The sequence below is a fragment of the Scaptodrosophila lebanonensis genome, unplaced genomic scaffold, assembly GCF_003285725.1.
Source record: "Scaptodrosophila lebanonensis strain 11010-0011.00,11010-0021.00 unplaced genomic scaffold, SlebRS2 tig00000024-arrow-pilon, whole genome shotgun sequence".
NCBI classification, from domain to species: domain Eukaryota; kingdom Metazoa; phylum Arthropoda; class Insecta; order Diptera; family Drosophilidae; genus Scaptodrosophila; species Scaptodrosophila lebanonensis.
In genome coordinates, this window is record NW_022060538.1 from 22,390,441 (window position 1) to 22,412,048 (window position 21,608).

Sequence of the window (21,608 nt, forward strand, 5' to 3'; positions counted from 1 at the left end):
TTGGTTTATGTGTGCTTGCCCTTGTACGCACGCAAAACTATAACATGCTTTCCATACAGAAACGCCTTTGTATTTGCTCCATTGATTCATAAAAGACAATTTAGAGTTAAAATTTGTAATGTTAAAGAGTGTGAACGGCATAGAGCAGTTGTGAAACAATAAAATGGAATTTTATTATATAAGACATTCTACTTTATAACTTCCATAATTCAAAACCCATGCCAGATACCAGCTCCGACACATTTGCCTTGTAGTCCTGCAGATGTGCGCGTGGGAGCAGCGTTACATACACAAATGGAGCATTATAGGGCATTAGCCCTTGATAGAATTGTACGGCGAGTGTTTGTAGTTCTTTGGGTTGTGTCTGCGACAAATACAACGCTACAATACCGAGCAGCTCATGTAAATGCTTGCCATCAAGCTGTACACTTTGAATGAAGCTCGGTAAATGCTTCAGTAACTTTAGTTGCAGTTTGTACTCCTGAGTCAGTGCGAGGGAGGACTCAACTCTGCTGTGCGCACCCGCAGTTTTGAGGAACAGCTTCAGCTGTGGTATCACATCGCTGAAAAATAAAAATGATGTCGAATATTACAACATAAACTGGTGGTAAACATAATATAATAGTTAAGTACGGACATTCATTTGAAAAATATTTTTTTTTTCCATGTGGCTTTTTAAATGGTAAACTTAACTATCAAAGCACAACTAATTTTAGTTTTGATGTTGATTAGATTAAAAATAATTCTACGATAAGATAATAATTAGTATGCATCGGTGTCCAATTGGCAATTTGAGTCTAAGTGTAGATTGATTACAACAGTATGCTTCCCAAACAAAATTAAATTTAAAGATCCATTGATTACTGTGATCTTTGATATACGAGTATGAACATCTTTACCTAATGAAATGAAGCATTGTCTGTATGCATAAGTTATGACTCACCTAACACTGCGTTTTAATATGAAATCTTTAGCATAGACACCTAGGATTTGAAGAAGGTCGAAGCAGCGATTCAACACTAGAGCATCCTTTTGTCTACATTTCTCAATTAGCGGCTGCCACATGAGATGGACCAACGGGAGTAGCTCGTCCTCGTAGTCAACAAGTAGTGGAATGCCGGTAGCGAGACATTCCAGCGCCAGAATTTGTTGAGTTTGCTCCGTGCATGAAACGAGTTTGACGATTTGGTGCAATATATCCTTAGTCATTTGAATGTGTCGCGGTAGAGTAGGCGCTGTTGAAAGGGAGTCCTCCGGTTCCGGTTCGTTTTCCTTTTCTACTGGCTCAGTTATGTCGAAATCAGTGGTAGCCTCATTTTGAGCATTAATTGAAGCGTCCAGAATAGGCGGCTTCTTGAGTATATCTAGCCAAGTGTTGAGGAAGTCCTGTTCAACTATATCCACTTGCATGGGATACTCCTTTATTTCCGCAGCACTCAGACTCTGCCACTTTGCAACATGTTTCAAAAAAGCATGAAATACACGCAGGTACGAATGCAAATTGTTGCTTTGATAAGACTTGGCACACTCCTCACGTATCGTATCAAAGATACTGTCCAGGTGGGACACATTTGCACTCGTGCTGTATTGTAGTACCACGGCCAGGATTTCTACGGCGGCGCTGCTCTCAGGCGCCTGCGGAGAATTGAGGATTTGTGATGAAACGACCAGGTAAGTTAAAAACAGTCTTACCCTCCTGAGCATTGCATATAGATGATATGTTATATAGTCTGTGGAACGCTCTATAAATTGTGATGGTTCTGTGTAACTTAGCGCAAGCTGCATAGACTTGAACGCAAATGTTGCAGCCTCATGTATGATGCAATTGCTGCTAGCTGGAATTTGAGATATATCAGAAAATATATTTTAATGATTCAAAAAGGTAAATATTAAAAACAGCTAAACATATTGCTTCCTTGTTTAAAAGGTAGCTTAGTTCTGTCTTTATATAGTTAACCATTTCAAGGTTTGGAGCCTACCCAGCTTCAGCAGCACTTGGTGCAAACTACGAAATACATAACGGTCAAATGAATTGCCCATAAATTGCGCACAATGTCCCAAAGCGTCTAGGACGATACAAGTATGTAAGACATTATACTGGGCATCCAATATGCTCACTCTATTGCTGATTTGTTCGCTATCATCATCCGAATCGTAGTCCTGTGTACGCACTTCGATCGCAGCCTCATAAAGACCTGGCGTGCGGTCTTCAGACCAAGCTGATGGCTATTAAGTGCCTTAGTTATTATTTATGAATTTATCATTAATGTATCGGACACTTACCTTATCTGTCTTGAGGTGCCACAGAGAATCAGGTTTGAGGGCTAAGTTCCAGTGCTCTTCATTGAGTACCTGCTCTAACAATTGTTCTGCCAATATCTGATGATTATTGCTCAGGCGATTTTCACGTGAAGGCACCAAGAGGGTCAATAATAAAATTGCCTCGTTCATAACTGAACTTCGCTGCTGAATTCTGTCTATACAGTAATCAAATATAAGATGATTTAAAGCTTCCTTACAACCCAATAACATGACTATGTCATATAGTATATCCACGTTCCGCTTCGCTCTCAGGTATTTGAATTGGCGCCAATGCAGCTTTTGTAGCAATTTATTGTCACTGCTTTCCTGTATGCTACGTAGGGAGTACTCTTCATTGAGCAAATCACGTGTGGTTTGCAAATCCAGTGCAGTTAGTACACACATCACGAACAAATCTAAATTCTTGGGCACTAACAAGAACAACTGTAGTTTATCTGAGTTGATATTGCGCACAAAGCCTTTAAAGAATAACAGCTCTGCAAATTGTTCATTATCATCCCAACGGTGCAGAATTCGTGGCAACTTATTCAAATGTGTATCCAGCAAAATTTCGGCATTTTCGTCGAACACTCCAGCACGGCTGGGAAGCTGCTGCAATGCAGACAGGGTGCTTTGGCAAATTTCCGCAATGGACGGCTCTTCATCTTCGGACAGAGCAACCACAACCTCCAGTAGATGTATAAAGTTGTGCTTCAAATTATGTGCGCAGTGCCTGAGCAACAGACAACACATTTCTGCATACTCTTTTCGCACTTTTACCGAATTGTGGGCACGCAAAATGCTTGTCCCAACGAAGATAGGTCGCATACGCTGTGAAGTTTCCGAAATCCATTTGGCAGAGCGGAGCTCGGCATGGTGTTGTTTCAGACGCTCTTCTAATTGTGCACCCGTTGGTTTGCTGTTCCCAAAAATGGGAGATTCTTCATAACGGCTGATGGAGTCGAAGATCATTTTGAAAGACTGAAGGTCGTAGCGTGACTTTTGAAAATCATCCGTAGTTTCCTCAAACATTATGCAAATAATCCGACCCAAAGCTTTCACAGCTGTCTGTAGAAATAAAGCATCGGCGACATACATATGTAAGTACATATTTTAATAAATATACATACATATGTATGTATGTGGCTACTCACCGTCTTTATGTTCTCACCCACTTTATCATCAGCCATGCATGTTTTGAATAGTACTGTGACTACTTTTGGTAGAAATATGAACGCGATATTGGCTACTTGATTGCGCAGAACAACATCGCCCGAGTTGGCTTTGTCGTCCACATAGAACACTACCATAAGACATTGCAAAGATTCGTTGCTGTGGGTTGAACAAAATAAATTGGATACATGCTAAAAAATTTTCCGACTTTTCTTAAACTTACACTAGCTTCCGATACTTTTCATAGGCGATGAATTCCAACAGCGTACGCAATATCTGACCAATTATTACCTCTGTGGCTTTTGTATAAAATGCATCCTGCACATCGCTTGAAGAATTCCGCAAGGCTGCCATGATGCAAAGGACAGCTGCCAGTTTAATCTCCTCTGAAAGATTGGGACGTGTTATGCCACTTTTTGGATCCCGAATCTGCTGTAGCGCTACCACCAATATGGAGCGTAAGCCCTTCTCATTTGACAGAAGAAGTTTGGAAATAATGTGGCGCAGGCAGTCTAATAGAATAGTTCGCAGTTCCTGGCTCTCTCTGTTCCGAATGAAGGACAATATACAACAACAGCTACAGTAATCCATACAAAAAAATAAACTTACCCGGTCAGCTCATCTAACTTTATTACCAAGGGCACTAAAACCTGCGTATGGAAAATAGGCATTCGCCCAAATTCAAAATCCTTCACCACTTCTTCTACTTGTGCGAGAGTCTGTTTGGTTGGCTGTTTTATAAAATTATCAATGGCGGGCTTAATTTGCGTCAAATAGGTCTCCACAGAAGACATGTTTACTATGGATTCCTTCGGATATAAAGTATCCAACATGCAATATAAACAAACAACATATGCAAACCAGCTATGTTTGCCTCTTCTTCTTATACCCAAGTAGTATTCACGCGTGGACGTTGACACGGCTGCCGTTAGCTATGAAAACTGAAATTTCTGCAGTGATTTTATTGGAATCGGATTTATATGTTGAAAAGGCTACAACAAATATCGCAGTGTATAAAAATGGAATGAAATGGTGATTTATAATTTTGATGTGCGATACAAGTAATTTAAAATTTTAATTGTAAAATTCAAGTTGGGCCTCGTCTTTGCGAACGCTAGCCTTGTAGCCCTTCTCGAAGTCCTTAGGCCCCACCACATAACGGTTTTCGCGAACAGCATGCATACCAGCTTCTTGACAAATGGCATTTATATCAGCATTGGAAATCTTGTCTGGACGTGCTATTATATCCTCCAAATCGACCTCATCGCTGAGATTCATTTTTGAAGTTATTGTGGTGAAGACCAAACGTTTTTGACGACGATCTGGCAGTGGGAATTCGATCTTACGATCCAAACGACCAGGGCGCAGAAGAGCTGGATCCAAGGTATCGGCGCGGTTAGTAGCCATAATCACCTTGATATTAGTAGTCTCATCAAAACCGTCCATTTGATTTAGCAGCTCCAACAAGATGCGCTGCACCTCGCGATCAGCCCCTGTCTGGGCATCAAAACGTTTCGTGGCAATGGCATCAATTTCATCAATAAAGATGACCGATGGAGCATTCTGTTTGGCCAGACGGAAAAGGTCACGTACCATACGGGGTCCCTCACCTAAGTACTTTTGCACAAACTCCGACCCCACAACACGTATAAAAGCAGCCGTGGTGTGGTGGGCAACAGCCTTAGCAAGCATTGTCTTGCCGCATCCTGGAGGACCATAAAGAAGAACTCCTCGTGGGGGATCAATTCCTTAAAAAAATAAATACTGGATTATTAAAAATATATACTACATTTATATGTGATTAAGATATCGCTTACCAATTTGCTTGTAGAGCTGAGAATGTGTTAGCGGAAGCTCAACAGCTTCACGAATCTCTTGTTTTTGTATATCGAGGCCTCCAATGTCCGAATACTTTACATCGGGTTTTTCGTCTGGCTGCAACATGGATATGGTGCTATCTGCTTCGGGTGGGACTAGATCCACCAAACAGTTGCTTTGCTTGTGAAGGGCCACTGAAGCAGAGGGTTTAAGCTGTTCCCGATCAATTGTCGACAGTACTCGTACATAATAATTGGAGCCGGTCGTTGAGGCAACTATGCCAGTGTTTTGGTCAACTGCTTCCAAGAACTGCCCAATAACAAGTGGGACTGCTTTGATTCTCTTCACCTCTTCTTGAGCATGAATGAACTCCTTTTTTAGATTGCGCTGCTCCTCCTTGATATAATCTTCCTGTACCTTTAACAACTCCAGCTCCATGAGTAGTTTCTTATAAATAACGTACAGATCATTTTTGTCCAGACCATCGGACTTTGAGAATTTCTGATCAATTTCCATGTTTTCTACGACTCTGAGCTTCTACGAGAAAGGAAAAAGGAATGACTTTGAAATTTATTAACGAAATAGCAGATGACAACTCTCAACTTTTGACAGTTGGCTATTAAGTGAATGCCTACTGGAAAGAAGATGCACAAGCTTACAGCTGTTTTGGATTTGTGATTGTTTTTGTTGTTGCTTGCCTTTGTGACCATCTACGTGGAGGAGGACTGTTCTATTTTTAAGCCTATTAGTTTTATTTTGGAACTGTAAATTATTTTTTATAAAGCACGTATGCTTCCTTCCAAACCATCGACGAATAGGCTGCGAAGACAGAATAGTTTTCTAAAGTTGTATATGTAGCAAGGCATCTGATTATTTATACCGGCCGGCAACAATCTGTAGGTCTGGAAAAGTTATCCATATAGATATTGGAATACTCAAAAACGGCCGACTCACAACGACAACAACGATGACAATTATGTAATCTGCAAATATAGTGTTTCGTTTGAAAACTACAGTTTTTTAAGGAGTGCTCGCCGCCATGGATATGCTGGTGTTTTTAACAGCTACGGCGCATCTAGTTTATACGCCGTTCACGAAAGTGGAGGAGAGTTTTAACTTGCAGGCAATGCATGACATATTATATCTGCGCAACAACTTCACGCAGGTGAGTTGTTATAGTCATACATCATTGTTTGATAAAACTTCTCTTGTCATTTTAGTACGACCATCACGAATATCCAGGCGTAGTGCCGCGAACGTTTATTGGGCCACTTGTTGTTTCAATGCTCTCTGCGCCATTTGTGCTGCTCTTCGAGGCCCTCAGCATAAATAAATTTTGGGCGCAATATGTAGGTAGGTATGTAAGATGCATTTTAAGTGCGTTGCTCCATATATAATATTATTTGTTCTCGAATTCCATATTTGTTTGGCAGTACGTATAGTCTTGGCCGGAGGTATTTCGGTGGCTTGGAATAACCTGCGCCAGGCCGTTACAAAGATCTATGGAGTCGAGGTGCGTTTGTGGTACACTATAATAACCATTAGCCAATTTCACTTTATGTTCTACATGACGCGCCCACTCCCAAATGTGTTTGCGCTTCCTATAGGTAAGTTAGTTGGAAATTCACTTGCGAAAAATATTAGTAATGCCACAAGTATGAGTAATTGTTTTTTAGTGCTTTTTGCTATTTCTTACTGGCTACGTGGCCAGAACAAGCCTTTCATCATATGCTCAGGTATTGCTATACTCGTCTTTCGTTTCGAGCTAGCTCTGTTCTTGGGCTTACTGCTGGCATTGAATTTACTGCAACAAAAACTGTCTATTGATGGGTCTGTATTTAAAGGCGTAAACATTACGGTTTCTATAGTTCGTAATTTATTCGCAGAATGCTCAAAATCGCCTTACCTGCAGGAGTATCCATTTTAGCCGCTACTGTGCTGGTAGATTCGTTTTTTTGGCGCCGTTTTCTATGGCCCGAGGGTGAAGTGTTATGGTACAATACCATACTTAACAAAAGCTCCAATTGGGGCACATCGCCATTTCTCTGGTACTTTTATTCCGCGCTGCCACGGGCTATGGCGGCCTCATTGCTTTTTGTACCAATCGGCATTTATTTGGAGTCCCGTGTGCGTCCGCTGGCATTGTCAGCGCTTGTGTTTGTTCTTCTGTATTCGGTGCTACCGCACAAAGAGCTGCGCTTCATCATCTACGTTCTTCCCGTACTCAATATTGTAGCTGCCTGCGCATGTCATCGCATGTAAGTGTGATCAAATTTTCATTAAGGTATAGAGTCTCTGATTTTATCATAAAAGAAAATAACATCTTCATCAGCTCAATATATATACATATGTGATTTTAGCGCAAACGATACGAATGTTTTAAATACTTAAAGCAGGAACTTTTTGTTGTTTTTTCATTTCAGTTGGCTTAACAGTGCCAAGTCGGCATGGCATGGTTTTCTGGCACTTTGCGCGGGTGGACATTTGCTACTTAATGTGGGTGTGACTATATTTCTGCTTTTAATTTCGGGTACAAACTATCCTGGAGGGGCTGCGCTGTCCCGTCTCCATCGACTAGAGCTGGAAACTTCAAATGTTTCGGTGCATATTGATAACTTGTCAGCACAAAGCGGGGTATCGCGTTTTATGGAAATCCGTGACAGTTGGACTTATAGCAAAGATGAGACAATGAATTATACGACGTCCGAGCTTGATAGATTCACCCACCTCTTGGTAGAGGCTAAAAACAAGCATAATACCGAACTGTGGAATGCGCTGCAGGAGGACTTCGATACCCTGGAATTTATAGATTGTTTTAATAGCATAGGTATACAATATAATTCATTGATGCCAGTCCGCATAAAGACCAAGCCTTGCATTGGCATTCTGAAAAAACGGATGTCGGCCAAGGTGTCCGTAAAAGCGAAAGCTAAGAAAGCTGGAACCAAGTTACGAAAAGAAAAAAAGGCGGAAGCTAAGGTGAAATCACATGAGATAGGTGATGTTGATGCAACGGTCGAGACTACAGATTCGCTGCTAACTTTAGAAACACCTTTAGCAAAAGATACAGAAATCGTAAAGCCAGCGGAAATAGAAAAGAAAGAAGCGGGAGATCAGGCAGTATTCAACACAGAATTTGTTGAATTGAGGTCAGTTATAGAACAAAGAGATAGAGAAATAAATGACAAGAACTCTGTCCAAACTGATGATGACGATGACGATGGCGTTGTTGCCAATGTTGATGAAGCTTCGATTGAGCTTGGCTTGGATTCCCCAACTAAGGAGATTAATTTTCAGGAGCTGCGCAACCTGGCATTGGGTAAGGCGACGCAAAAAACGCGGGCTGCGACGAAATCTAAAATACGTAGGATCATTGAGCAGCATTATCGTGGCAAAGGACGGCACATCGAGAACGACTCCAAAGAGCAGCAGGGGCAAAAGACAAGTGTCCCTGGAGGACGCACTAGCATGCGGCAATCGGTCAAGTCCATTATTAAGCAAGAGAAAATAAAAGAGATGATCGAACAAATTGCTACTATGGATCTGACGCAAATGTGCAACTTGGATGTGGTGTCAACAAAGGACTGTTTGAAACAAGTCATAGATAAAATGGACGAGAAGGAAAGCAAATCAATTGTATGACGCAAATATTTGAAGGATCTTGAATAAAATGTCGTTTTCAAAACAATTTGAATTTGGAATATTGAATAATATATTAATATACATTTGAGAGTATAAATGAAATACCGTGTTAACATAATTTTGTGTTGAATTATGTTGAATTGGGTTAGAATTAATATATTTATGAATGAAATACCTGAGTTATGTATGGATATATAAATATATGTATATATGAGGCGGAACAGTTGTGTAATTGTATAGTTGTTTGTTAAATTAACATTCGTTTGTAACATGTTTGGCGTTTGAAACTTGTATTAAATTCCTGAAAGGGTTGGCTGTCGATGCCTGTTGCCTGCAGCCAACATAAATGAGTGTGTTTTAACTAGGCCAGTATGTAGCCAAACCATAGCCAGGCCGATCCTAATGTGCCTAGAAGGCATAACACTAGAGTTAGCTTATAAAGGATGGCATCAGTGCCGCCACCCTTGAGGAACACAGGTTTCCCGTCATTTTGCTGAAATTGCTTCTGCAGCTTCGCCAACTTTGGAGGAACCTTGGCTACTCCACATTTGGCTGGCCCCTGCATAAGAGCAGCAGAGCGCAGAAATGTGCGCTGGGGCACCATCATTAATTTATTGATGTTGCCCATTAGTGGCTATAACAAAGTCACATTTAAATGTAATTATTAGAATACATTGTCCATTTACTTACGCGCAAGGTAATGAACAAGTTCCTTTGCATTTTTATAGATTCGGATGTTCAAAATGTATTTTTAATAGTACAACTAAGATGAATGAATAATTTTAGCTAAGAGGTCAGACAAATACAAAAATTTCATAGCCTTCTATGTTCTCCTGATTTGGCTATTTCATTTGGCGGTTAAAAAACGGTTTAATTCAAACTAAATTCAAAATGCATACATGGGTTAGAGGATTGCATATTCTCTCTGAATGGCGAACGCTTCTTCTTCTGTTTGGCTCTATCGTTTACATTCAACATTTAATACTCAATATACATTTGTACATGTGAAATGTCTTTAGTCAAATATTTAAACCGCTCCGTGGGTGAAACCAGCAAAAAAGTTGTAGGCAGAGTCTGCACACTAAAGCCGATCGAGGCTGAACACTGTACCATACGTTTAAATGACGGGTTGAACGTAATTGGACGCAGTAAGGACACGGGAATACGAGATGCTCGCTGTTCTAAGCAGCAACTACAACTGAAGGTAGATTTCGCCAGCAGCACCATTTCAATGAAGGTGCTGGGTTTAAATCCTAGCAGCGTCAATGGACTTATGGTAATGCAGCACACAGAATGCGAGCTGCAGCACGGCGATATTTTGGAGATAGTTTATAACCGACATCCATATGAGGTCGTGTTTAATCCACCGCCAGTGAATATAGAAGCAACCGGCGTAGATCAAGCCGCCAATGTAAGAGGGTGCAGTGACGTAGAAAAGTGGGATTCTGCTGCAAGTGGAAAATTGGTTATCTACACTAGCGCTGGAGTGGCGCCTTCTGACAAGATTGCTGGCTACGACATGGACGGCACAATAATTAAGACTCTATCAGGCAATGTATTTCCCAAAAACACGGATGACTGGCAAATAATTTTCCCAGAAGTTCCACAGAAACTGCAACGTCTTTATCGGGATGGCTTCAAGATTTGCTTTTTTACTAATCAAGGAGGAATAGCGCGCGGCAAAATCAAATTAGACGATTTTAAAGTAAAGATTAAGCTAATTGCGAAAAAATTAGGTGTGCCTGTGCAGGTTTTTATAGCTGTAGGCGATGGTTACTATCGCAAACCCTTGCCAGGTATGTGGGAGCACCTAGTCGAAGAAATGAATGATGGCGTGCCCATTAAACTTGAACGCAGCTTTTTTGTCGGCGATGCGGCTGGCAGACCGGAGACGGGCAAAGGTGCAACAAAACAACGCAAAGACCACTCCTTGGCCGATAGATTGTTTGCTCATAATATTGGAATTACGTTTTATACGCCAGAAGTGCATTTCCTGGGCAAGCGTATCGAACAGTGGGATAAGCCTGATTTTGATCCGAGCAGCGTACATGATCAAGTGCCACAATTCGAACCAGATGATGTAGAATTTACCACAGACAAATGCGAAATGATAATAATGGTGGGCTTGCCCGGTTCGGGCAAAAGCCATTTCTGCGAGACGTTCTTGGTCAGTCGGGGTTATAAAATCGCAAACGCAGACACTTTGGGCAGCACGCAGGCTTGCCTCAAAGCTTGCCGACGTTTTCTGGAAGCTGGTCAGTCATGTGTTGTTGACAACACAAATGTAGATGCAGCATCACGTCAGAAATTTCTTCAGTTGGCTGCTGAAATGAAAATCGAGTGTCGTTGTTTCGTCATGAATCTTACGGTGTCCCAGGCAAAGCATAATATTGTTTTTCGAGAGCTCTCTGACACTTCGCACTCGAAGATCAACGACATGGTTTTCAATATGATGAAGAAAAAGTACAAAACACCTACCTTGGAGGAGGGTTTCTCAAAGATTTATAAAATTAACTTTGTACCGAAATTTGCAAGCGACAAGGATATGAGATTATATAAGATGTATTTGCTTGAAAAGTAGAACTTATGTATTACCTAATCTAATGTAAATATTCTTTTGGCTATGTCGCCAATCAGCCAGTCCATGGAACTTAAAAGCTTTTCTCCCGTCACTGCGCTGACACCTACGACTAGCCAGTGATGGGTTGTAATGTCATCTAGTTGCAGCAACTGTGAAGCAAATAAATGTTAATAACCTGTTGCAAAAACATAATAGATTCAACTCACCTCTTTGATCTCATTAGAGCTTAGCGCGCCCGGTAAGTCTTGCTTGTTGCAGAGTACAAGCAAAGTTGCACCGGCTAGGCGTTCTTCCTGTAGAAGTACCTCCAGCTCCTTTTTGCACATCTCTAGACGCATGCGATCGGCACTGTCCACTACCCATACAAGGCCATCTGTGCATTCAAAGTAGTTCCGCCAATAGGAACGCAGGGATTTCTGTCCACCCACGTCCCACATGTTTAATGTGTAACCATTATGTTCCAGAGTCTTTATGTTGAAGCCCAGTGTGGGTGAAATTTTGTCGATGGGCTCGCCATTGAACCGCTTTAATATTGTTGTCTTTCCGGCATTGTCCAAGCCACTAAGAAACAGATTGTACCGAATTGTGAGTCACTCAAATCATTATCCACTTACAGGAGCAATATGCGCATCTCCTTTTCCTTCCGGCGCATTTTTTTTAATACTGTTAGAAACCCCATTTTGAGTTAATGTTCTGTTCTATTGCTATTTCTGAAAATTTAATAAAATGTATTCAGATGTGCTGCTGTTAATTCAGAATTAAAAACAAAAACTATATTGTGACTGCTGTGTGAATGGCAAAATTCGAATGTGTGGCAACTCGCGATTCTCCATAGACGTCAAAACAGCTGTCATAATCGAGGCCCCTGAAATTTTCGCGTTTAGCAGAAGCACTTGGATTGCATTTTTGGACACTACCTAAAAATATTTGAATCAAAATGATGAACTTGTCCAGAGTGAGTATCAATTAAGAAATGAAAGTGCTTTTCATGATTTGCCTTTATTAATTCTCCATAATAAGCCTCACGGGCAAATTCGATAATTTGGAATTACGTAAGTGCTGGAGCGCTAACTAACCACAAGCTCCCACATTTTATTTCCTTAGGCCGTCGTGCGTAGTTTCGCTACCACCAGCAATCGCCGTGCCACCGCCGTGGGCAAGGACCAGATTGACAAGGGATATTTTGAGATCAAAAAGGTGCAGGAACACTTCCAGAAGAAGGACGGCAAGCCCGTTTTCCTGAAGGGCTCTGTCTTCGACAGTGTGCTGTACCGTATTACCGTGGCACTCGCTCTTGTTGGCGTAGGTGGCATGACCAAGCTGTTCTACGACCTGAGCGTACCCAAGAAGGAATAAGGTGCATGCTTTATATTCTAAAATTAAGCTAAGCCCTTTCCCATTTGTTGCAGCGTAGTCGGCTTATATTTTAGTGTTTTGATAATGTAAGTTTGAAATTTAATGTAAATTTAAAGCCCTACTACCAATTCATAACTTTTACATTTCAGAGCACTAGGGAACTCCCGATATTTCACGTTCTAAATGTAGATCCTGTTTAAAACTAAGTTTAAAGTGTAACGAAATCATTTGAACAGCATTTAAAACATTGAAATATAATACCTTTGCTGTAGCGGTAGTATTGAGTGGTTGATTCATTGTACATATGTATGTATGTACTCGTATATATGGATTATGGAGAATGAAAGGGTTTTACGATTTTAAATTATAATAAGTGTGAAGACACGGCCTGGAACAATTTTTGCAAACAGATTTTTGCTCAGACATGTGACCTGTCATTACTCAAATCAGTTTTCTTTAAATCTTGCCGATTATTTGGCTTGCTTTTTGTTTCAGTGCGTGCAAGCATTAATTTAATTGCATTGACATTAAATAAACAAACGCCGACAACCATTGCTCAAGTCACTGATGCCATCGACTGCTATGTGCGTCGGTCGGTCGGAGCAGATTCATTTTATAAATCAAAGGGCGGCAGCTCGGCGCGTTGCGTTTTTGCATGGAAAAGTATTTTAAATCGAGCAAATCATGCTGCGCTTTAACACACATGTATATACATACATATATATACATATGTGTATATGTATATGTGGCTATGCACATACGGCTGTTTATTAATAACGAAAAAAGAAGAAAGACAAGCGCAGAAAAATAAGCAATTTCAGACATTTTTTCATTAGTTATTTCTCCATAAACACTTAAATAAAACAAAAACATTAAAATTAGGAAAACATCCGCCGTTTTATGAATTTTCCTTGCTATTTGCACACACTTAAGTTCTTCAACTTGCTTTTGTAGTTAGCCGAGGGGATATTCGCACATATGTATGTACATACATATGTATGCATGCATACATACATACATATGTGTGTACATATAGGGCGAACAACAATTTCGCAATTACAACGTCACGGTACATTTAAATGTTGGACTGTGCGCTCGAAACGCATAAAATGGACTTGAGTTTACGTTTACCGTTAACACATTTTCCCGTTTTTGCGTAGGTGGCTGACGCTGATCTATGGAGTTGCTGAGGGCGGCAGTTAACGGAAGCGCTACTCGTAGCAACTGTTTCTGTGAATTCGCCAAAGATTCTCAGTTTATGAGCTCACTCTTATTATTGGGAGAAATATTATATTTACGTGTTACGTACATATTTACATACACCTAGACACGGATAGCTCTCTTTATCAAAAAATGGAGCTGCACAGCACATGTCGCAAACTTATTACATTTCATAGACTGTGAAAAATTTCAGCAAATAAAAATGACAAAATACCTGCAATAGCGAACCAGATTTGTCGCCCGACAAATCAACATCCCTAGTGCATCGTCATCCTCCTGTATATATGTAGTTATGCACTATTAATATATGTATGTTAAACATACATGCATACATAAATACGTATACGTACGGTTCCACTCGACTGCCATCAGCCAAATTACAATAATAACTCAAACAGCATAGAAGATGCGCAACTATGTAAATGTATTCGTGCAACGGCCCAAAAACCCTTGGGCCAAAACAATATGCAGTTAATATGAAGAACAAAATAACGAATTCGAGATGTGTGCTGACTGTGTCGCTCTGGGGCAGTGGCAGTGCCGACGCATGTAGAATCAGAAATCGAAAAATGTGTTTCATTAAATTTTATTTATAGTCCGCAATTTTATGCATTTAAAGCGCGTCTATCAACGCAGCGTCAGCATCGCCATGCGGAAACGACGCCGACGCCATGTTGAAATTGACAGTGGTTGTTGTTGTTTGTGGTGGTGCACTGCAAAGGGGTGGCAATGGAGGAAATGGAAGGCAGAGCTCGGGAGCAACTTTCACCTTTGCCAGAGCATTTGTTTTCATTTGTTTTATTAAATTTTTATTTTATAGTTTTCTTTTTTGTTTTCACGTGAAATATGGCCAAGCAGAAGGCGCGCGCGCCTCCACGAAACACCGCCAGCGCTCACGAAGCTGTGCAGCCGCAACCACAAATCAGAATGCCGTTGAAGCGTTCAAGTGCAACGGGCGTGAAGCGAACTCACTAGCGTTCATTTCGCTGCCGAACAGTGGGAGAATTCCGATACCTGGAGCCATTTTTAAATCTTTGCTGTACATTTGGTTTTTAATAATATAATGTAAGTCAGTTAGGGAAACAAACGTTTAAAATGTGAAAAATAAAACAGAATACGGAAAGAAAGCATTACAAGTTTTTATTAAGCCTTCGAGTGATCGATATTTTCAAAGATTATTTGATCTCACTGCAGGATTCGTATGAAACATCTGCAATCAGATGTTCGAGAAAATCTATCTCAAATCTAACGCAATATGTACTTATTTTGTTCTGTAGCATTTATTTTATGGCTTTATTTACTTCTCAGACAGAGTACAAGTATATTAAATTTGCTTTTTCTTTGGTTTTTCCGCGCAAGAGTTACGAGTCTGGGCTCCTAGTTTTGGTTTAGGTTCGGTTAATTTGATGACCACTGTACGTAGACGTGCCAGAGATAAATGCGTCCGTAGCTGCAACGACGCAATGTGTTGCGGCAAATCTGGGCAACTTTGGGATGAGCAACCGTTGAGTGAGCATCGTCAACGTTTCGTCAGATTGTCGTCTGCGCGGCAACCTAGGAGTTATCCACAGATTGCCGACGAAGCCATTGAAGTAAACCTTCAGGCGATTTTCGTGTGTTTGCGCACCTACTTGGCTACCGTGTCTAAAACCAGTTTGGCTTATTAACACTTCGATTACAGCTCAACTGCTGGCCTTAGTCGGTACTCGGACATGCTGGGTGGTCTTGAGTGATGCTATCAGTTAAATTTTGATTTATTTGAGCTTCAATTAGCCATTGAACAAATCTGTTTTGTTATTTGTTTTTAATTATTGTTAGAAACCACAAAGCCATGGCACAGGTTAGAGGGCGAGTCGAAACGTCAAACTGACACTGACACATTTGGCAACTGCGGCGGCACTTTACGAGACCGGGCCTCCATGAAGTGTGGCTGGAAGGGGCTAATATCGGCATCGAAGAAGGTTTTTAATTAACACCAACAATATAATTTATAAAAAATATCAAACATGTGTTTTAATGGAAATTTAAGTGATTTTATACACACTGAGTGCAAACATTTTGGGGATGCATTTCAAGTAGCACTCGCATTAGAAAAACTGCGCCTCCATTTCAATTTTGCAACTTAATTGTGGTACAAGAATTGACTTTCATACGAAAATTAATTCATTTAATTCAGGCAAACGCTAAAATCTTCTGAATACTCAAAAATGAAAGAGGCACTCTACCAATGGTTCTTGAAGCAAAGTCTTCAGTATGTGCCAATTTCAACTGAAATAATCCACAGCAGCACCTTTTAAAATAAAAGGATCAATTTCTCAGAAAGCTTCGTGAGAATGGTTATTAAATGCCGCAATAAGAAAAATAAGCGCTCAAAAATAACAGATATGAAAACACAAATACGTCTTCCAATGAAAATGAAGTTTACCGCGTCGTCAAAGGGCTTTCATTATCATTATTCAAGCTATAAGCTTTTCGTCGTTAGGTGCAACAAATGAAATAGTAAAATGATGCTGGTTTCCTTTAGTTACGATTACCGAGATCGTATATTCATATTTTAATTCTTAAAAGATTTAAGATCTCATTAATTAAAAGGGCTTGTGTTCGCTGCTTAACTTTCAACTTTGCATTCTCATACGATTTCATTTCATTTTTTGATCTTATTATATTACATATAATATATTACATATAACATTACCAAGAGAGGTATATTTCGTATTATGTGTGCTTTCTTGTGGGGACTGCTCCAAACTCAATTAAACATAAGTTTTTTCCCTTACAAAATGTTGTTTTTAGTGTTTTATTTTTATAGAGACATCCATGATTGAGTTTGAAGATTGTGTTTTCATAACAAACAAAAACAGGCGGCACGGTTGCCAGGAAAAGTTAGAAATTTAATTCATGAGTATGCCAAAGAGCACATTTAAAATTTATAAACCATAACGCTCCACGCCAATTCAGCGTAAAAGAAGCGCTTCCCATTCCCGCCACTGCAGCCTCCACCGAAAAATATATGACTACACTCATATATTGAAATTGAAACCGACGATGAGTAGAAACATGTGTCCTAGTTAACGCCGATTAGGCGCTCATCCACAGAGCCGTTGACTTGTCCAGCCTCCACAGGCAGGCCAGGCTGGTAGGTAACAGTAAGAGGGAGCAGAAGAACGATGCGCGGGTGCGAACCTCTAGGATCAGGTGACGGTTGCGGTGTGTTGGCTCTTAAGTGAGGCGGCGTAAGTTTACATCAATAATTCATCGTCAACTGCAGTTGCGCCGACCCGTTTTATGTCAACTTTAAGGACGCAACACTCAAGTGGCACCCATACAAAGGTTACAACATAATCACGTGTTGATCCCAAGTAGCTGGACTTATTCCCTTTCAAGTGCTGGCTGCGCTTGCGTAGACAATTTGACGCTTCCGTCCCAGATATGCTGCAGTGTCCACACCCTTTGCCGAAATGTTATGTAAGATGGACCGCCAGCTCACTCCGTACTCGCTGGGAATGTGTCAATTTTATAGCACATTTCCCACTTTATGACATTTTCTTGCCTCGGCCTTTCCCGCCGCCTTTTGTTTTCTCAAGTGTCGCACATATTTTTTGGACTCTATCATCCGCACTTCTGGTCTGGCGTTGCTCGTTTTGTTATTTTTGTTGTTGTTTGTATTATTACACAAAGATGAGAAAGAGAAAAACGCATAATATTCATTTGTTATGCTTGTCATTTGTCGCATGTGGCGGCAACTTCAAAGTCTGTCACCCAATTTGTTAAACGCAGCCGATTTCGTCTCCGACTTGCCTCCACGATATGCCCATATGGCCAATTATTTTGTAAAACAAATAAAACCACATTACGAACTAACATGAGGTACCCAAAGTTTGCCAAAATATGAGTATGTAGTTACTAAAAGGATTTTTGAGAAAATGGAACCGAAAATTAGCATTCATAAACATCATCACCAAATTTTGTATGATACGAGTTATGCAAGCTGAGTTACTAGTAAAATTAATTTCAGCTTCTTTAATATTAGGAAGATACCTTATTTAAAAAGAGCATCAGTTTAAATCTTGTGTCCACTTGTGAATTTGATTTTGATTATGGAAATTGCACATTGTCTCGAATGAGATATTATGAGTTTCCTGGAGCTCGATGATATATGTACATACTAATTCCAAATGTTTGCATTTATTTGCAAGTCATAAACAATGAAAGTGAACATTTTCTATGATCGAAAAACAAAATCTAAAAATAGCCGCCTCGCCAATACGTTTCAAAAAGAGTATTTGTATGAACAACTTTATTGCTTATATTATATAATCTTGGTGGGACTGACTTCGATATCCACCTTATTTTAGGTTACGAAGCTCTGTTTTGATTATGTTTTTCCTCTCAACGAAAATTTATTCATTGTTTTTCATTAATTTAGCAAGTTTGCCTTTTCAAAATACGTTCTTAAGCTTTATTACTTTTCTGCTTAGTTCTTAATAATCCTGAGTCAAATCTATGCCAATTAAGATTTACCACTCGCTTACAAAAAAACTACATGTTGGTTTAGAAAACATAATGTCTAGTATTTGGGTTAGTGGATGAATTAACATTGAAATTAAGAAGTTTTCCTTAAATGGGGGCGACCAATTCGCTAAATTGGATTTATATATTTTGTAAAACTAAAACTACTTATAAGAAATGTGTTATTTCTTGATGAAACCCAAAAGCTATTATCCTAGAATTATATATAATGTACGTTTTCAGCCAATACGAATTATAGTATTATAAATGATGCTACATACTTAATTTGTTTTGTGTTTTACTTACGTCCAACGTATACCAAGAAAGAAATTGTGGGTACATGGGTTTTAATAAAGCTATTCTTCGTTAGAAAAACATTATCACACTTGTAGGAAATCGGGGTTCAATAAAATATTCAATTTAAACTCAGAACTCAAAACTAAAAAAGTGCAAAGAAAACGTTTGTGCTTTGCAGAAAATGTGTTTCGATCTTTAGAAATATTTTAATTTTGTGCAGGAATATGTCTAGAATCTAGGATCTAGGAAAGGATCTGCAGAAAGTTGGTGACGTGCTTAATAAGCAGGCTGCTTAGTACATGGAGCGCCACGCAAATGAATTAGCAAGGCGCCTGTTGAAACGTCGAAGAAAAGGAAGGAGGCTGAAGAGGTTACTCCCTATTGACCTTGCCAATAGATTTATATAAATTACAAATGTTAAATTGTAATTAAGACTAAACAACTAGTTTAATTTTTCTTTGTATTTAACTATAAATTTAAGTTAAGTTATAAATATAACAGTATAATTATAGAGAAAAAAAATAAAAAAACGGGTATATGTAGGTATGTTTTTTTTAGCTCTATACATATGTACATATTTATTTTATATGGGCATATTTGTATAATAGAGCAGTAACAATGGTGATAACAGAAGTAGGTAGGCCGACCAAATGTTCAAAAAGGAAACATTTGCAGTTATGGCGATCGTCAAGAAAGCAAAGAGAGCAGTGAATTGAATTTGCAACAAAAGGTATGAAGGTATGAGCAGGTAAGCGAAATCAAGGAGGTGTGTCCAACTGGTTAGTAAGTGTGTGTGTGTGTGTCTATGTGAGTGAGCATGTCACGAATACAATTGCAATGTTTGGCAGGGCGCTCGCACACATACACAGACACGCACATACATAGTTGCATACTCACGAACTGGCCAACCCGTCCGCACACACAAGCACATTCACAACATACGCACACACTCGCAAACGTAAATGAAATGGTGCGGCCTATGACAGCGCCATTCTAATGAGCGAATGACAACAAAAATTGGCAGCAAACCATTAAACAACGAAATTTGAAATTAGCGACAATCATATAGAGACAACTTTTCTTATAATTAAGTCTAACCAAGCAAAACTGAATGCATCGATGGGAAGCAGAATCTAAAATTAATGCACACCAGTGTAGAGCAGCTGGGGAGAGAACCATCACGCATACGCAGCGTTGTACACGATTGCCAATGAGCAGGCAGGCTGGCCCACAGTCGGTTGGCTCATACATACAAGTATGTATTCATCCGAATGGTAACCCCTGCATCACTTTATTAGCAGCAACGATCGTTCTAATGATACGATTTTGTTAATGAACCAAAAATAGATGCACGCGATCAGCGCTGTCGGCGCTGGCCACTACGACTACAACTGCGACTGTGACGGCCTCAGCCCCGCCCTCAGCATGTATGTGACACTAAAAAGTCATGACATCGCTCGCGCACACTGCGGAACGCTACGGACACGCTTACTTGCTTCAGATTGGCCATTCAAGCATTCAAAAATTAACTCCGCCCGGCTGCGTATGGTTAGCCAGAGTAATAAGCGCAGACTACTCGTGCGCAGCTATGATATGAACCTACAAGAAACACACACACGCACACACACACACGAGCACACGCGTACAAAAGAAGAGCGCACGGACACGAAGAAGTTGACGTACATATGTAGACGTTGGTTGGGTTTTGTTTTCAAAGAGTGAGCTGAGAGCACAAGAGCGCATTACGGGCAAATAGGATTGGGCCCTTCGTTGGGCACGTTGCAAGATTTATGTCTTCTGGCTTTCACACTCTTCGATTTGGATGTAATAATTAAAGAAAAAATTTCTTCAAACTGAAGAGGCTATCTAACTTTATTTCATATTTAATTACTTCAGATTTGCTGACTTCTTATGTTTTTTACTAATATATATTAGTAAAAAACAATCTTAACCAACTAAATTTTTAATTGATTGTTGTAGGTATTAAAAAAATTTAAAATTGTTCATTAAATTTAGATATGCAAATATTTCAATCCATTTTAATTCAAAAATACAAATGCCTGTTCAAGGTATGATATAAAAGCAGAACTACGCGTGCGCGGCTAATTGGCCCCAAAGCGCCAATTCATTACGGAGAATGATCTACTAAACTAGGCATTTAAATTAAAATTTTACAACTATACTTTAAAACCCCAAACTCGGTTAAGTGAAAACATGCCTTCAATTTTATCTAAATTATTAACATATGTATAGTATAAGTATGTATATGTTTTTTTGTGGATCGGTTTAAGTTTAGTATAACCACATATTCTGGTCTTTGCACACATCCAAAATAAAACCAATATTATAAGCTCATTACGGAGAATGATCTACTAAACTAGGCATTTAAATTAAAATTTTACAATTATACTTTAAAACCCCAAACTCGCTTAAGTGAAAACATACCTTCAATTTTATCTAAATTATTAACATATCTATAGTATAAGTATGAATATTTTTTCTGTGGAAATTGCTTTAAATTTAGTATAACCACATATTCTGGTCTTTGCACACATTCAAAATAAAACCAATATTATAAGCTCATTAAATACGTGGAGCGGGCCTCATTGTGCCGCGTCTGCTCCTGGTCGATGAAAGACATACTTCATTTTTATTATTTTCTCAGTCAACTAACACAAACATACATATATTCATGTACACATATAAAATA

The 21,608-nt window shown here is 39.6% G+C and overlaps 7 protein-coding genes across 8 annotated transcripts; 3 read left to right on the forward strand and 4 right to left on the reverse strand.

The window, feature by feature from the left end:
- Window positions 1-148: 148 nt before the first annotated feature.
- On the reverse strand, window positions 149-4,311 carry LOC115620397. The gene is made up of 8 exons (XM_030513609.1): window positions 4,084-4,311; window positions 3,698-4,018; window positions 3,456-3,633; window positions 2,284-3,369; window positions 1,980-2,226; window positions 1,693-1,835; window positions 944-1,635; window positions 149-563 (listed from the first exon to the last, which is right to left on the reverse strand). Exons 1-8 carry the CDS (start codon window positions 4,305-4,307, stop codon window positions 194-196), a joined length of 3,261 nt encoding a protein of 1,086 aa, XP_030369469.1. The 5' UTR covers window positions 4,308-4,311; the 3' UTR covers window positions 149-193.
- A 91-nt stretch (window positions 4,312-4,402) lies between these two features.
- LOC115620420 (26S proteasome regulatory subunit 6B) lies at window positions 4,403-5,824 on the reverse strand. The gene is made up of 2 exons (XM_030513644.1): window positions 5,292-5,824; window positions 4,403-5,222 (listed from the first exon to the last, which is right to left on the reverse strand). The coding sequence occupies exons 1-2, from the start codon at window positions 5,806-5,808 to the stop codon at window positions 4,549-4,551; spliced, it is 1,191 nt and encodes a 396-aa protein (XP_030369504.1). The 5' UTR covers window positions 5,809-5,824; the 3' UTR covers window positions 4,403-4,548.
- A 202-nt stretch (window positions 5,825-6,026) lies between these two features.
- On the forward strand, window positions 6,027-8,980 carry LOC115620400 (probable Dol-P-Man:Man(7)GlcNAc(2)-PP-Dol alpha-1,6-mannosyltransferase). 2 transcript variants are annotated; one of them, XM_030513615.1, is made up of 6 exons: window positions 6,027-6,457; window positions 6,513-6,645; window positions 6,726-6,899; window positions 6,969-7,122; window positions 7,179-7,550; window positions 7,716-8,980. In XM_030513615.1, the coding sequence occupies exons 1-6, from the start codon at window positions 6,332-6,334 to the stop codon at window positions 8,932-8,934; spliced, it is 2,178 nt and encodes a 725-aa protein (XP_030369475.1). In that variant the 5' UTR covers window positions 6,027-6,331; the 3' UTR covers window positions 8,935-8,980. The 2 variants fall into 2 exon arrangements, with proteins under 2 accessions (XP_030369475.1, XP_030369476.1); XM_030513616.1 differs by lacking the exon at window positions 6,027-6,457 and having other exon boundaries at window positions 6,582-6,649.
- Window positions 8,981-9,064: 84 nt separating this feature from the next.
- On the reverse strand, window positions 9,065-9,682 carry LOC115620451 (cytochrome c oxidase subunit 7A1, mitochondrial). The gene is made up of 2 exons (XM_030513682.1): window positions 9,625-9,682; window positions 9,065-9,568 (listed from the first exon to the last, which is right to left on the reverse strand). The coding sequence occupies exons 1-2, from the start codon at window positions 9,652-9,654 to the stop codon at window positions 9,296-9,298; spliced, it is 303 nt and encodes a 100-aa protein (XP_030369542.1). The 5' UTR covers window positions 9,655-9,682; the 3' UTR covers window positions 9,065-9,295.
- Window positions 9,683-9,900: 218 nt separating this feature from the next.
- Window positions 9,901-11,707, forward strand: LOC115620410 (uncharacterized protein F21D5.5). Its single transcript, XM_030513630.1, has one exon. The coding sequence runs from the start codon at window positions 9,944-9,946 to the stop codon at window positions 11,513-11,515; it is 1,572 nt and encodes a 523-aa protein (XP_030369490.1). The 5' UTR covers window positions 9,901-9,943; the 3' UTR covers window positions 11,516-11,707.
- Window positions 11,479-12,262, reverse strand: LOC115620440 (ADP-ribosylation factor-like protein 2). Its single transcript, XM_030513667.1, has 3 exons — window positions 12,130-12,262; window positions 11,722-12,076; window positions 11,479-11,664 (listed from the first exon to the last, which is right to left on the reverse strand). The coding sequence occupies exons 1-3, from the start codon at window positions 12,192-12,194 to the stop codon at window positions 11,530-11,532; spliced, it is 555 nt and encodes a 184-aa protein (XP_030369527.1). The 5' UTR covers window positions 12,195-12,262; the 3' UTR covers window positions 11,479-11,529.
- Window positions 12,263-12,352: 90 nt separating this feature from the next.
- On the forward strand, window positions 12,353-13,148 carry LOC115620453 (cytochrome c oxidase subunit 7A, mitochondrial). The gene is made up of 3 exons (XM_030513684.1): window positions 12,353-12,470; window positions 12,620-12,957; window positions 13,021-13,148. The coding sequence occupies exons 1-2, from the start codon at window positions 12,453-12,455 to the stop codon at window positions 12,869-12,871; spliced, it is 270 nt and encodes an 89-aa protein (XP_030369544.1). The 5' UTR covers window positions 12,353-12,452; the 3' UTR covers window positions 12,872-12,957; window positions 13,021-13,148.
- Window positions 13,149-21,608: the final 8,460 nt, after the last annotated feature.

Bases quoted from the DNA above. Each gene is read 5' to 3' on its own strand.
- LOC115620397 (XM_030513609.1), bottom strand. From the start codon at position 4,307: ATGTTGGATACTTTATATCCGAAGGAATCCATAGTAAACATGTCTTCT. The intron at 4,019-4,083 runs GTAAGTTTATTT...CATTCGGAACAG, and splicing joins AAGTTAGATGAGCTGACCGG to AGAGAGCCAGGAACTGCGAA. The intron at 2,227-2,283 runs GTAAGTGTCCGA...GGCACTTAATAG, and splicing joins GGCACCTCAAGACAGATAAG to CCATCAGCTTGGTCTGAAGA.
- LOC115620410 (XM_030513630.1), top strand. From the start codon at position 9,944: ATGTCTTTAGTCAAATATTTAAACCGCTCCGTGGGTGAAACCAGCAAA.
- LOC115620440 (XM_030513667.1), bottom strand. From the start codon at position 12,194: ATGGGGTTTCTAACAGTATTAAAAAAAATGCGCCGGAAGGAAAAGGAG. The intron at 12,077-12,129 runs GTAAGTGGATAA...TCTGTTTCTTAG, and splicing joins GAGATGCGCATATTGCTCCT to TGGCTTGGACAATGCCGGAA. The intron at 11,665-11,721 runs GTGAGTTGAATC...TTTGCTTCACAG, and splicing joins GCTCTAATGAGATCAAAGAG to TTGCTGCAACTAGATGACAT.
- LOC115620451 (XM_030513682.1), bottom strand. From the start codon at position 9,654: ATGCAAAGGAACTTGTTCATTACCTTGCGC. The intron at 9,569-9,624 runs GTAAGTAAATGG...ACTTTGTTATAG, and splicing joins ACTTGTTCATTACCTTGCGC to CCACTAATGGGCAACATCAA.
- LOC115620420 (XM_030513644.1), bottom strand. From the start codon at position 5,808: ATGGAAATTGATCAGAAATTCTCAAAGTCCGATGGTCTGGACAAAAAT. The intron at 5,223-5,291 runs GTAAGCGATATC...TATTTTTTTAAG, and splicing joins TCAGCTCTACAAGCAAATTG to GAATTGATCCCCCACGAGGA.
- LOC115620400 (XM_030513615.1), top strand. From the start codon at position 6,332: ATGGATATGCTGGTGTTTTTAACAGCTACGGCGCATCTAGTTTATACG. The intron at 6,900-6,968 runs GTAAGTTAGTTG...ATTGTTTTTTAG, and splicing joins TGTGTTTGCGCTTCCTATAG to TGCTTTTTGCTATTTCTTAC. The intron at 7,123-7,178 runs GTCTGTATTTAA...ATTTATTCGCAG, and splicing joins CAAAAACTGTCTATTGATGG to AATGCTCAAAATCGCCTTAC.